The sequence below is a fragment of the Ochlerotatus camptorhynchus genome, unplaced genomic scaffold, assembly GCF_037179485.1.
Source record: "Ochlerotatus camptorhynchus isolate MF236.1 unplaced genomic scaffold, CSIRO-AGI_Acam_v1.1 ptg000503l, whole genome shotgun sequence".
NCBI lineage: Eukaryota > Metazoa > Arthropoda > Insecta > Diptera > Culicidae > Ochlerotatus > Ochlerotatus camptorhynchus.
The window spans coordinates 6,598,420-6,612,550 of NW_027040988.1; the positions used below are offsets into that span (position 1 = coordinate 6,598,420).

The 14,131-nt window shown below is 40.9% G+C and overlaps 1 protein-coding gene across 1 annotated transcript in view; it reads left to right on the forward strand.

The window, feature by feature from the left end:
• Positions 1–13,892, forward strand: part of LOC135712743 (ensconsin) — a 235,925-nt gene extending 222,033 nt beyond the window's left edge. The window contains exons 3-7 of the mRNA XM_065235789.1: positions 2,637–2,839; positions 11,260–11,677; positions 11,753–11,856; positions 12,477–12,912; positions 12,974–13,892. Coding sequence (XP_065091861.1) covers positions 2,637–2,839; positions 11,260–11,677; positions 11,753–11,856; positions 12,477–12,912; positions 12,974–13,099 — 1,287 coding nt within the window. The 3' untranslated portion in view covers positions 13,100–13,892. The remainder of the gene's footprint in view (positions 1–2,636; positions 2,840–11,259; positions 11,678–11,752; positions 11,857–12,476; positions 12,913–12,973) is intronic.
• The last annotated feature ends 239 nt before the right edge of the window (positions 13,893–14,131 follow it).

Genomic DNA, 14,131 nt, shown 5'->3' on the forward strand with positions numbered 1-14,131 from the left:
AATGATAATTTTGTCTTTTTTGGCAAGTAATATTACGCCATATTTTCGATACAATTGACGTGCATCCACTTTGATGTGATATTAAAATTAATTTTTTGCTGTGCTTATACACTGACTTTAGTAAAGCTTTTGACAGAGTAGACATTCCCTTACTACTTTTTAAATTAAAACGTTTAGGTATCACAAGTACACTTTTAAAATGGATTGGATCATACTTGACAGAAAGAATTAATTAATTTAGCTTTATTTAGGAGGCTTTCAGCCTTAGGCTGGTTCGCCTCCGAATGACAGAAAGAACACAGATGGTCCGTTTTAAAGGAAAAATGTCCTAGCCAGTTAATGTTACCTCGGGAGTTCCACAGGGATCTCATTTAGGTTCGTTAATATTAATTTTATTTGTGGATGACGTGAAGTTTGTATTAAATCGCTTAAATGTACTCATATATGTTGACGATATGAAATGGAAATCTTTAACAATTCTGATTTGCTACATTTTCAAAATGAAATTGATGTTTTCTACAATTGGTACGTTAAAAGTCTGCTGGATATTATTGTTAAAAAATGCAATATTATATCTTATTCCAGAAAACACACTACTCTAGATTTTACATGGAAACCAGCTGGTAAGGTGCGATAAAATTAGGGACTTAGGAGTAATTCTTGACTCGAAGTTGACATTTGTAGATCATGTGAATTCCACAATTCACAAAGATAATAATATGTTGAGATTCATAAAAAGATTAAGTTTTCATTGGGTTCATATGGATCTTTAACCATATAAAATAAAAAAAATATATATAGCTTACGTGAGATCAATTCTCGAATATTGCAGTGTGGTTTGGGCTCCATACCATGGAACTCATATAAATCGTATAGAATCAGTTCAAAAACATTTTTTGTTTTTTAATCTTAGGAAACTAGGCTGGACCTCTTTTCCCCTTCATTCTTATGGGTCCCGTTGCATGTTGATAAACATTGAAGCACTTAAGAAACGAAGAGAAATTCCCTTCATTTCCGTTGTTAGTGATCTTATCTCACAACGCATAGATTTAGAAAAAAATATTAGCCAGCTTAAATTTTTACGTACCATCATGCATGTTAAGAAGTCGACTGCTAGGCTTTCATCTCGTTAAGTTTAAAACAATTTTTATTTCTTATATATTTGTATATGTAGTCTACATTGATTGACCATTTCAAATAAAACGTATGTTTTAAAATAGCGTGTAATGCAAAAGCACTATTGTAAAACGGTCTACACTGATTGACGACAAATAAACAAAATCTATCACATGAATTATGGATGGACCCGGCGTAGTGGTTAGCATCCATGCCTCATGCAAAAGATCATGTGTTAAAATGGCTATTAGAAGAAAAAAAAGAATCATTCGCAAATAAATCATCATCCGTCGGTCAATTCCACTACTGTCTGAAAAACATCCAGCAGTAACGACAACGAGCAGAACAACGGGCGTTATACAACAGATGAAAAAAAAGCCTCTTCCCCCCTCCCCCCATTTTCATATCACCCAGGAGTGTAATCGTCTCCATTAGACCATCCCTGCGGGGGAACGTCAATCGCTTCGTAATTGATACATTATTATTAGTATCAATAGCTGTGAATGGTCACCACGTCGCAAACGTTCAAAGCGTTTTATTGGTGTGACACTCTACTACAGTAACGAACACACTGATTGCACTCTGATGTCTATTCCTCTTTGTGGTGATATTAATTGTAGTGATTTATTGGTGTGCTAAAGGATTGTCAAACAGCGCTGTTAATGGTTGTTCTTTCTGATCAAATTGCGTAGCTTTCAATCAATCATGGAGCTGATGTGTTTTCAAAAAACAAATTCAATCTTCTTATTAGGCATGGGAAGTTCAACGTACCTAACATGAACACATTCTAAGTAGCATTGACCTTTCCCGTTAACATGCAATATTTACTATGTCTCCAACAACGATCTAAAGAAAACCTCAAACTGTCATGAACGGTAAGTATCGCGCCACCACCGCTGCACATTGTCCGGTGTGTACAGAAATGAATTAATAATTGCTTCCTGCTAACATCGGCCGGTAATAAACGTCCAGGTTAGCTTGAAAAGGTAATTTATATCACCTTTCCCACCTGCTTCCAGCAGCAACAGTCTACACCCAGGTACCTACTATCTCAATACGACCAAGCCACTCCAGAGTATTTGCTTTCGGGAAAACCACAATTCCCTACCCTCAAAGACAGACGTATTAGTTGTTGAAGCACCTGACCGGAAGAGCCAGACTCATATGCATACTCAGTTAGCTCTTTACCGGTTCGACTTTTTCCCGGAACTCCTCGAAGCCAAAGGGTAATTCAACCGTGGCCTTTAATCGCCACCGTGATTATCCCTACTCTCCGGCCGTACCTCGGGTGTAAGAAACAACGACCGACGACGAAAAGATTAATGCCCTACGATAAATAGCAATTTCCGCACTGCTCCTCCAGTATGGCAGTGCGATGAGGTGCACTAGTCCCATAACGATGATCACATCTCCATATAATAGACCATGCAAATTTTGTTGCTCACTTAAATCATAGAAACGATGATAGTATAATTGTTGAATCCGTGCTAATTGAGCCGTCGTTTGTTTCGCTGTTTCAGGAAAAATTGCTTAGCAAATTGGAGGAAAGCGAACTGGAACCACCCACATCGCAGGAGGACGAATGCGTCATCTGTATCAATGCTCGGGCCACCATGCAGACCTCTCCCTGTGGGCATCGGGTCGTCTGCCGGCGGTGCTTTGTCAAAACGATCCAGAGCGCAGTGGCCCAGCGGTTGCTGCCGTTGCGATGCGTCATCTGTCGGTAAGTTGGCAGCTGAAGGTTTTGATTTGATTGATACACTACCCGCCAAGCCAAGTTTGCACAATAATGCTTTAAAGTTCTCTGCCGCTACTCGTATAACAGTTCTATGTCGTGTGAAATTCCTTTTTACATGAGACTGTCTTGCGAACAGCGGCAGAATAGTTTCTTATCATAACTGAATCATCTACTGCCCGCCCCCTTCCCCTATCTGAGCAACAAAACAAACTTCTAGACCTTTTAAAAAATAATAAAATATCATGAATCGATTTCTTAAAAAGGTTTAAGCTTCAAGGTTTAATTTTTTCAAGTTTCATAAGGCTGGAACAAATCATATTTTTTACTTTTGTCATCGGAATATTCTTCCGGCATTCCCAAGAAAGTTTCTTCGGGTTTCTTTCTGGTGGTTTTGCACACTCCTCTCAGGAAGTCCAGAACCTCGTTCGCAATTTCTTCCGATTTATATATGAAAGTATGAATTTCTGAGTCAAATCACAAGAAACTTTCAGGGGAAACCGAAAAAAATCCGAGATAAATCGGAAGAACTTGCGAACAAATATATATATATTATGCTTCTCATTTCCCCAGAATGTTCCGCCAACTTCCTCAGAAAAATGTTTCTGGTTAAAAGTTCCTCTCAACATTCCTTCTGGCTTCTACCAGTAGATTCTTTTGCGCTTTCTTTAAAATTTTCCTTCAGGTAGATTATTCTAATGTCTTCAGGAATCTACATCCGTATTCTCCAGAAAGCGTTTTTCAACTTCAAAAGAGAAGTTCTGTCGTGTTTTCCCAAAACCTTCTTTAGATATCGTCTGAAAGTTGCCCCTTGAGTTTCATCCTACTTATGCTGGAAGATTCGTCCGAGGTCCTTCTGGCTTCCGTTTAATATTCTTCTGACTTCACTGGAATTTTTGAAGATCATGGCAATTTCAGAAAGCTATTTTTCACAAACTTTATAATAATTTAGTGCACAAAAAACATGCCATCAGTAAGAATGAACTTGTACGTTCATAAAGAATAGAAAGAAAGAAACATATAGCGACCATATATCAGAACTGGTATAGCCGTTCTTCGGCTGTATATAGCTCAAAAGATTCCTCTGAATTATCCTCAAACATGTCTCTACAAGTCTTTCTGGCTTCCCCTGGAGTTTTTTCCCAACATACACCGGAAATTTCTATTGACTTCTGCCCTCTGGACTATAAAATGATGAGTTGACAACCTGGAAGGAGCGGGATACCTAGCTCTGGTCCTCACAAGTTCCTACCTCACACCTCCCCGAGTCATATGATAACAAAAGACTACCAGCTGAAACATGGACACAGCTGGGTGGCGTAGCCTGGGCAATGTTGCCAGTCCGGCAATAGCAAAGTGAAGAGGTGCGATGCGAACACTGGTATCAAACCAGAGCGTCTGTTCATCATGGAGTTGCGGCTCAAAACGGCGTTTTTTGTCCATGTTAGGAGTGGCTGATAACCGTTCTAGTTCCAGCGTGGGGCCCCAAACAGAACTGTGCCCGATGGTCCCCCGGCGAGACAGGGGTAAGTTTTGAACTTTACTGGACGGAACAAAAGGCATGAAAAAGCGTAGCACCATCAACGAGCTTTGTAGTGCTGGGTAATATGCGCCAACGCGTGATTGGTTGGCATCCGATCAACGCGAGGATGTGCAAGATGAGGATTAAAGGACGTTATGTTAACTAGGGTAATTGATTCTGGTTGGACCTATCCAAAAACTGATTATGGTTGGACCTTATTTTTTAATCGTTTGTTTAGTCAATCTTCGCTAATTTTTTGATTTCAAAGATTACTTTACTATCATAAAAAACTCGTTTTCTTCAATTTGCATGGGTGTTTTATTGAAGAAAAAAAACTTCAAAACAATTGAGTTTCAATGTGTTTTCAAAAAAGTTCACTTTCCACGCATTAGCTCGTCATCATGCCTTACTTTCAAACATACAAAAATGGAATATTATTTACATTTATCTTTATTTCCATGCAGTAAAATACTGCTTTAAGGTGTAAACAACACGTTAGTACGCCATTTATCCATTGGTTTCACTAAAATGTTGGAATAATTGACGAAATTCGAATAGATAAATATGATCATGGTTGGACCTACGCATGATGATGGTTGGACCTATGTGTTTCCTAAGACGGCCGCTAGGTGCACTTCGGTTTGTCTACATCCTTCATGCGCAGCTGATTTGAAATTCGATTTCGTTTTGGCCGAGTGATCAGTTTCTTCGATTGAAAAAAAATGGCTAAAGAAAAGAGTTATACGGTCGAAAATCTTCAAGAGACTGTTCTTTTAGTAGGAAATAAATCATTTACCGCGTATCAGGCACAGAAAAGGTACAATATTCCGAAAACGACACTTCACGCAAAAATTAAAGGAAGCCACGGCAAAAAATATAGAAGGGAAATAGTGTTGAGTGTTGATTTGGATAACCAGATAGGGGATTGGGTTTAAATGTGCGCTGCTTCTGGCAATCCCAAGACGACCAAAAAGATCTTGGAAGCTGCTAAAGACCTTGCGTCACTAGTTGGGCGTAAGAGGAGGAATTCCATCGTCAGGTTGGCGGAAAGGGTAATCACCGATTTCCGAACTACCACGAAAGCGCCGAAAGAATCTGTTAATATGAATTTACATTAATCACTTATCATACACCTTCTGTTTGTGAATTAACTTGAAATAAAATGTTAACAAACTAAAAATTGCTAGCTGAAACTTATTTCCAAAAAAAAAAAACTCCTAGGAGAAAAAAAAACGGTAAAACCCCGGGGGCACCCAGAACATGCCCGGAAGTGGCCAATGTGGTCCAAGGCACTCAATTTTGTTATTGATCTTGTTATCGAATTTGGAAGTAATGTGAAGTGTCGCATGATAGGTTTTATTCCTTCCATGTCAAAATTAGGTCCATGTTACATATACCCTGGAACTTGTTCCGGTCATATCTCCGGAACCAGTTGACCGATTCCAAAAACATTCGATAGCTTTCAATGGGATCACAATACCTATAGTTTGAGCCATGATGAATAGCAAATGCGTGGAAAGTGAACTTTTTTAAAAACGAATTTAAGCTCAAATTTCTTGATTTTTTTAAATAGCAAATTCATAAAAACTGTATTTAAATGATTTTTTCATGATACCAATAAGCTTTAAACAAAGTTTTTAAACAAATATAGGCTAAATTAGCATTTGCAAAAATAGGTCCAACCATCATCATTTTTTAGGTCCAACCAAAATCAGTATAGGTCCAACCAACATCATAATTCTTTGCTGAATAAAGACGTTTTATAAAATCATTTGTTCATAATATTTAACTTTTTATGTTATTATTAGAAACAAGAAAGGTAGATCTTTCCACTAAACACGCATTTATCATAATTATATGTTGAATTCATAAAAAAAAATACGACATGAATATTGACGTCGTGTGAAACCGGCCTAAATAGGTCCAACCATCATCAGTTACCCTACAGCACTACACGAACTGAGACCCGACGACGAGAAAGAAGCGTTTTATGCGCAGCCGAAGTAAGTGTACGACGGCTGTTCGCGCAATGTACAGATCAGCAATCGGGCATGACGTATCGGACGACAACGGCCAACGATGCGTGAACTTCGTAGCCTCCCGTGGTATGGTAGTCCGAAGTACCTTTTCCCTCCGCAAAGGATATTCACAAAAACCTGGAGATCACCTGACCAACACATAGAAAACCAAATCGATCACATTCTAATAGACGGGAAATTCTTCTCCCACATTATCAACATCCGTAGATTCAGATCAGTACTTAGTTAAAGTATGCATGCGCTCCAAACTCTCGACAATGCATAACACCGAGGAACATCTGTTCCACGTAAAAGATATAAGTACTGTAATAGGGGAAATGGCTCTAATGTTGGCCTATGGATCTAAGATTGGGCCCATCACTGAAAATCTGTTATTTATCAATTTTATCTAGATGAACGCGTCATTGGGACGGTACTAATAGATATTTTTATTGAAAATTTAGTCGATTGCTGAATTTATGTATAGGCGCAAATTAGAGGCATTTAGACCGACATTACATCGATTTCCCCTATATTGTATTTTGATGTGTATTTTCATTATTTGCCTGCTGAAAGAACTTCGATAGTCAGCGAATCGAAGTTAACCTCAACCAGAACGTCACGATGGAGTGGATAACGGTTACGTAAGCAACAGAACAGCAAATGGGGCATCGGAAAGCACCGCCACTGGAACTAGACAACGCGAAGCTAACGTGTACAGGCCGTTTTACACGCAAAAAGACTTGCACCATAGGGTCGTATACAGACAAGCTTTAATGCACGTCCCAAAAGTTTTCGTGGAAGGATGCATCATTTTGTTCACCCCGTCTGCTTCAATTTTTCAGCTAACCCAAAGTTCTCTAGACCCTGACCCCGTCGATCAGGAAGAGGTAAAACTTCTGCACGCTCCTGACGCGAAGTGTTACGGGGGCGAGCTTGACGCAGAAAACCACAGGCTACCAGCCCCTGATCTCCAAGAAGTTGAGGAGGAGATTTGTCGGCTGAAAAATAACAAAGCTGCTCTACCGCTCATGGCAAGTCCGTCCCATAAAGGGTGTCCCACATAAAATTGCATCACGGAAAAAAAGCTGTAGAAAATTACCCATTTGGTATTTTCTCTTTAAAATTTGAGTAGAAGTAGTTTAGAGTGTATTGTTTACACTGTATTTTTATCGCTGTCTGTTTTTCGAAAGTTGGAAAAAATTGTGTCACCCGAAAAGCAACGTCGCGAATTGATTTTGCGCAGGCACCTCGAAATTCCTCAACTCTCTCATCGAGACATCGGAAAACAACTCGGAATCGTGCAGTCAACGGTGATTCGTGTGATTAAACGTTACTACGAAAGTCTGAGCATCGAACGGAAGGAGAAATGCGGTTAGAATGGATGTTTTATTAGTGATCAGGTGTGTCGTGAAAGCGGAATCCCAATGCTTCGGTCAGGGATGTGGCCAAAAAGTTGAATCTGTCCAAGTCTTTCGTTCAGAGAGCCAAGAACCGGGAGGGACTGCATACGTACAAAGTGTAGAAGGCTCCAAATCAGGACGAACGGCAAAATACGGTGGGAAAATTACGGGCCCGGAAACTGTACACCCAGATGCTGACGAAGCCTCATTGTCTCATCATGGATGATGAGACTTACGTCAAGGTGGACTTCCGGCAGCTTCCGGGGCTACTGTTCTTCACCGCCCAGCACAAGTTTGATGTTCCGGATGAAGTAAGGAAGTAGAAACTTTCAAAGTTTGCCAAGAAATACATGATTTGGCAAGCGATCTGCTCATGTGGCAAACGGAGTGCGCCGTTCGTGACTACTGGGACTGTAAACGGGAGATCTACCTCAGAGAGTGTCTACAGAAGCGTGTGCTTCCCGGGGTCACTTTCGTACCCAAGGACATGAACCCCCCCCCCCACCCCCTCAACGCACCGGAACTAAGGCCCATCGCTATTATGAAGCAGACACTACGGAAGCATCCCAAGGAGGTCAAATCTGTGGAAGACATGAGAAAAAGTGGGTTTCCGTAAAGAAGAAGCTGCAGCCAGATTACAGGACCTAATGAGTAGAGTTAAGCGTAAGATGTGAGCGTACGGTTATGGTACTGAAGTTCAATGAAATAAATATGCCAAAAGCTTACAAATGGGTTATATTTTATTGCCTGAAGGAATCGGTCAAGTAGGCAATTTTCTACAGTGTTTATTTTTCGTGATGCAATTTGAAGTGGGACACCCTTTAGCACAAATCAGCAAGCCAAGAAAAACGCGTTTTAAGTCTGCTTCGTACCATTGCTTCTAATGTGATGGGACAACCGGTTTGGTTGTTTTTCCAAACTTTTACAGAACAAAGTTGTTGAGTTCATCCGGTATCATGAAAATATGAGTGATTAGCTACCGTTCCCATTGAAAAACTCAGATTTGACAAAATCGCAAATGGGACCGACTTGCGATGAGCGGCAGTGCTGATGTAGATCAGCTACCAAGTAAGCTATTGAAATCAGCCCAGTGGCAGGCGCGTAGGCAACATGTTATACCGTGACAGCGGGCCCAGCACAGCAAAATAAACGATTTAAGCCCGGGACATGCTGCCTACTGTCAAACGCTGCTGTTGGTATAAGCCTTGTCACTGGCCTGATTGAAATACGGTGGGGAAGCACTAGCTAAAGCGCTACATTGCGTTATTGTCAAGATTTGAGAGGAGGAGATATTACCGGAGGAGTGGATGCAAGGTGTCGTATGCCCAATCTACAAAAAGGGCCACAAGTTGGATTGCTGCAACTACCGCAACTATCCATCACACTGCTGAGCGCCGCCTACAAGGTATTCTCGCAAATTCTATGCCGCTGCCTGTCACCATTTGTTCGTGGGGCAATACCAGGCGGAGCTTATGGGTTCCCGCGCTACCGCGAACAAAATTTTTGCGATTCGGCAGGTTCTGCAGAAATGCCGCGAATACAACGTGCCCACACATCATTTGTTCAACGACTTCAAATCCGCATACGAGATCAGCTATGGCAGATTATGCACGAGTACGGATTTCCGGATAAACTGACTCGATTGGTCACGGCGATGATGGATCGAGTAATGTGCGTTTTTCGAGTATCGGGGACACTTTCGAGTCCCTTTGAATTCGTGTCTGCTATTTAACATCGCGTTAGAAGGTGTGATAAGAAGAGCTTGGACACAAGTGGCAAGATCTTCAGGCAGCTCATCCAGCTTCTGACATCGAAATAATGTCACGTAACTTTGAGACGATGGCGGGAACGTACATCAGACTGAAGGCTGAAGCTTGGCGGATTGGACTTGCCATCAATGCATTGAAGACGAAATACATGAGAGGAAGAGGTTCTAAGGAAGGCAATGCCGGACGACCCAGTGAAAATGGTGCTCGAAAGCATCTCAATAGGAACAAGAAGAAGAGGCGCGCAGCAGGCAAGGTGGATCGACCAAGTAGAAGGTGACCTGCGGACCCATCGCAGACTACGAGGCTGGCGACGTGTGGTCATGGATCGAGTAGAGTGGAGACGACTTCTTCGGACAGCAATTCGGACAGGAAAAGTCTAAGCCTGATTAATTATGGTGGTGGTTCTTCCCTCTGAAATAGAGCATCCATCCCGGAATGTGGTTGGTTGGTTTTATCATAGAGACTTTAGCCATCCTGTGGTCGTTCGCCTTTGCAATCCCGGGATGTCCTGGGATGAAAAATCCCGGGATTTTTTTCATTTTCCGGGAATCCCAGATCCCTAGAAATTAAATTTGAATATCTAAAAATGGAAATCGAAACCATGACTTTTATCTTAAGCAATATCATATGAATTTATATTTATCTCTTCCCTGATCATTAAGATTTATCATTGAAAGATCATTAAGACAAATTTTAGTGGATTTTTTTTTTACAAATAACTGGAATTTCAATTTCGGTTAAATCACTCATCTGACCCCTTCTGTCGAACAGTGTTCGGCCTGTTGGCATCTGTTCTAATCCTCCATCATCAAAATAAACGTTGCCAGTTTGTTTTTGTGTGTCTTCACTATGGTCATTGCAAAAAGTATCAAATGTTTCAACCCAGTATTCGTGCCACCACTGATTGGAACAACTTTTTTAAAGTTTTTTTTTCTTGACAGTCGTCCATACTTTTACTAGAGGGCTTTTGGCCATATATTAAGCTAATCAAACTGAACAGCATTAGGGCCTAAGTAGCACTGTTCGATTCTTTTCATCGACTTCCTCTTTCGTTAATAACTTGGGTACTGAACTTTTCTTGACGTGTTGGTCGTATAAAATGCTAGATTAAAGCTTGTTTCATCGATATGTGTGCAAAAATTAGCTAGAAATATCATAACACAGCCATGCAGTTGTAAAGAGAAAGCCGATAAAGAGAATCAATCAATGCTACTTAGGACCTAATGCATTGTTCAGTTTGAATTGTGTGCATCAGTCCTACACTCATAAAATAAATCAAATAACCAGTGGAAAATATCCATGTGAATTTCACAAAGCTTTCATGTGATCCCATAGTTGGAAATTGCACCCCTAAATCACCTGAACCTTATGTGTGCAATGAAATCTATATGATTATTCACATCGAATTTATTATGTTATGTGATATTCAGATAAATATCATTAATTTTGTTTTTGGAAAAATATTATGAGCGTTCCTTATAGAAACTATGTGAAAACTTTTTTTCGGTGTTAAATGTTGAGCATACACATTAATACATTCACAATTTTCGTCTTTCTGAACGTTACTTTATAAAATTATTCAAATTATGTTTTCTATAGCATATATTATTCCCTACACTGGCTACGCAATATTGAATGCAATAAAATGTAGTGTCATTTTCCTTATACTTATCCGATCCTTCTCTCTTATTCACAGAGCCCGCATCAACCGCCTCACATCGGGTTCCACATCGTGGCGGCTGCAAGGTTCCGCCAGCAGTTACTCTATGGGTAGCAAAAGTTGGAGCGTTCCCGGCTCGGCCAGTTCGTACAGTGTCGACGCCGCCCGAGTGACCCAGTCAGCCAGCCTATACTCCATGAGCTCCGGCTCGTCCTGCATGTCCGGTATCTCGAACATTTCCAGCTGCTCGGGCACGTCTGGCACTTCCGGTATGTCTTCCTCATCTTCGAACAGCGGCACCGGAGGAGATAGTGCATCGTCGTCGTCACAACACCATCAGCACCATCACAACAAGCACTGTAGCAATGGTACATGTTCCAACGGTTGTCTGGGAGCGATCCCACGAAATCCTGCCTACCAACATCATCACAAGAAAGGACAATACTACTCTAAGGTAACCATCTCCCCTTTCTACACGTAGCTACGTAGTACACTTTATTATAAAGCAATGTTTTTAACCACACCCCAGAATCGCATTCCGGAGATGCCAAATCGTTTACCGCCAATTATCGAATTTAAAAGTCCGGTCCGACATCGGACTCCGTCACCGGCAAATCCTGGCGCCAGATTCAAGTAAGTTTCTTGCTATGTTTGCCAATGTTTTTATCAATTGACGCCGGTTACATGCTTCATTAATCACGCTTACAACATAGACAAAACGTACATAGCACTCACAATCACATTCTTCGCACGCTCTAACAGTCAATTCAAATAAGTAGTTGGGAATGTGCTCGCATGTGTCATGCTAGCACCACTGGGACGTTCAGCATGGCAACACATTTCGAACTAATCAGTGATGCCAGTGTTCTTAGTCAGTTAAATGTCGTAGATGTCATAACTCTTTAAAATGATGAGGGGCCAAGGCATCTCATTGGGGACACATTTAACTAAAGTAATTGGACGTACACATTGTTGAAAATAACATCCAAATTGCTGCACATTGGTCAGTGCACTTGTTGTGTAATATTACACAGTACGATTTACATCATATTCATGTTGATGGATATAATATTGTTGGCAAAATTCATAAAATTCTGAGACCATTCGACCCAAACCAGTCTGATAAAAAAAATCCCCATTACATAAATCTAAATCGCCTAATTCATCATAAGAAGCGTGCAACCTCGTCCGAAATCCGCTAAATTCTTAATATTGCCTAATAGTTCTAAAACGAGACACCCTCCGTTTTCCAGATACTACACTCAACCGGGAAAGCCATCGGACTCGGTAGTCGAATCGATACCTCTGCTGAGCATCGAAAAGACCGCCAAATCCGGTCCGACCAAGCTGGGACTGAACGGAAAGATCGCTCCAACGGCTTCCAAATCTCCAATCAACAAAACCAACATGGCGACCGGGAAACCAGTAACAACCTCACTGATAACGGCCGTCGGATCGACACCCAAAGCGCGAGTGGTTTCGGCAGGCTCGGCAGCGGCCACAGCTTCCACCAGTAGTCATTCCAACAACGGCAGCAGTAGTAAAAGCAGCAATAATAACAATAACAACTCCACTGGCATGCACAGCACCAAACAAGATGAAAAATATGACAATAAGAAAAACGAGACGATCGAAAAGAAGAAAAAGGAGGATAAGCTGAAGCTTAAAACGGATAAGGATGCTCGGAAGGTAAATGGAACAACCTATCGGGAATTGACTGAATCTTATTGAATACCACACCCCCCAACAGGAAGAGAAGCGACTAGCCAAAGAGGAAGAGAAACTCGCCAAGATGCTGGCCAAAGAGGAGAAGAAACGCGGAAAGAAGGAAGCAAAAGAGGCACTCCTGGCAAACGAAGGCGGTTGCCGGAAATAGGACAGCCATCGGTGGAGGAACTTTTTCGCGCGAAGCTAAAACTGTGAAAAGGATTCATCCAGAATTCTCAACAGTGTACATAGTCAGTTGAACAAACCACGCTTATCGAGTTAGAGTAGATCATAGGTTAACAATACGGAGAAAAGCCAGAAATCGCAGAAATCTAATATGTCACTCAGAGCGTTTAGGTTGTGCATTCATCCAAATGATGGCAGAAACCATCAGCTTTCTGTACCGATGTAAAATTCCACCGCATTCAATTTTTAATCCATTATCAACATCACGAAATGGAAAGTTGATGGTTCTGCGGAGATCACCACAGCATCCTAATTATGAAGAACATATCAATCATACCAGCTTACCATTAAGTGTTTGCGTACTTCCACTTAAAGTGGTTCCACAACTATATATATTTAGTGAGCACTTCTTCGAAAGAAACCTATAAACTTTAATCAATGTGGCCAATTATCTGAACCCGAAGAAAGGAAAAACGCAATTAAGCCGAGCACTAAAGTCAACTTATATACCCCTCCCTTACTAGAAATTAAAACCCAACAACTTCCACACACGTTTTAGATCGATTTTATTTTGTAGTGTCCTATTGAAGGGAAAGATTACCTATTTTTTCTTCCACCTTTAGACCTTGTTATTGTTGTTGAAAATTTTTAACCCATGTTTGATCAACCAAAAATCCATCACCCCTACCCACCTAGAACCACCTTATCATCGAAAAAGAAATCAATTGAATTCGGAAATTTTATCGATTTAAGTAAGACGAATAGGCATAACATTATGATTTCCGATTTGCTTCGAACAAAAGGTTCCTGTAAATAACGATCGTGATCGAAGAGAGCTTTGAGAAAGATCAACTGCAAAATGTGGGCGGCTATCTTTTGGTTCAGTATGTGAATATTACGCCTAAATGTAGATACAAGTTTCGTATCCCAATTGCTAGCAGCTTGTGTGGTGAGTATAGGAAGAATGGTGGAATGGTGTCATATAGGGGGAGGGGGGGCATAGTGAACAGGTGGT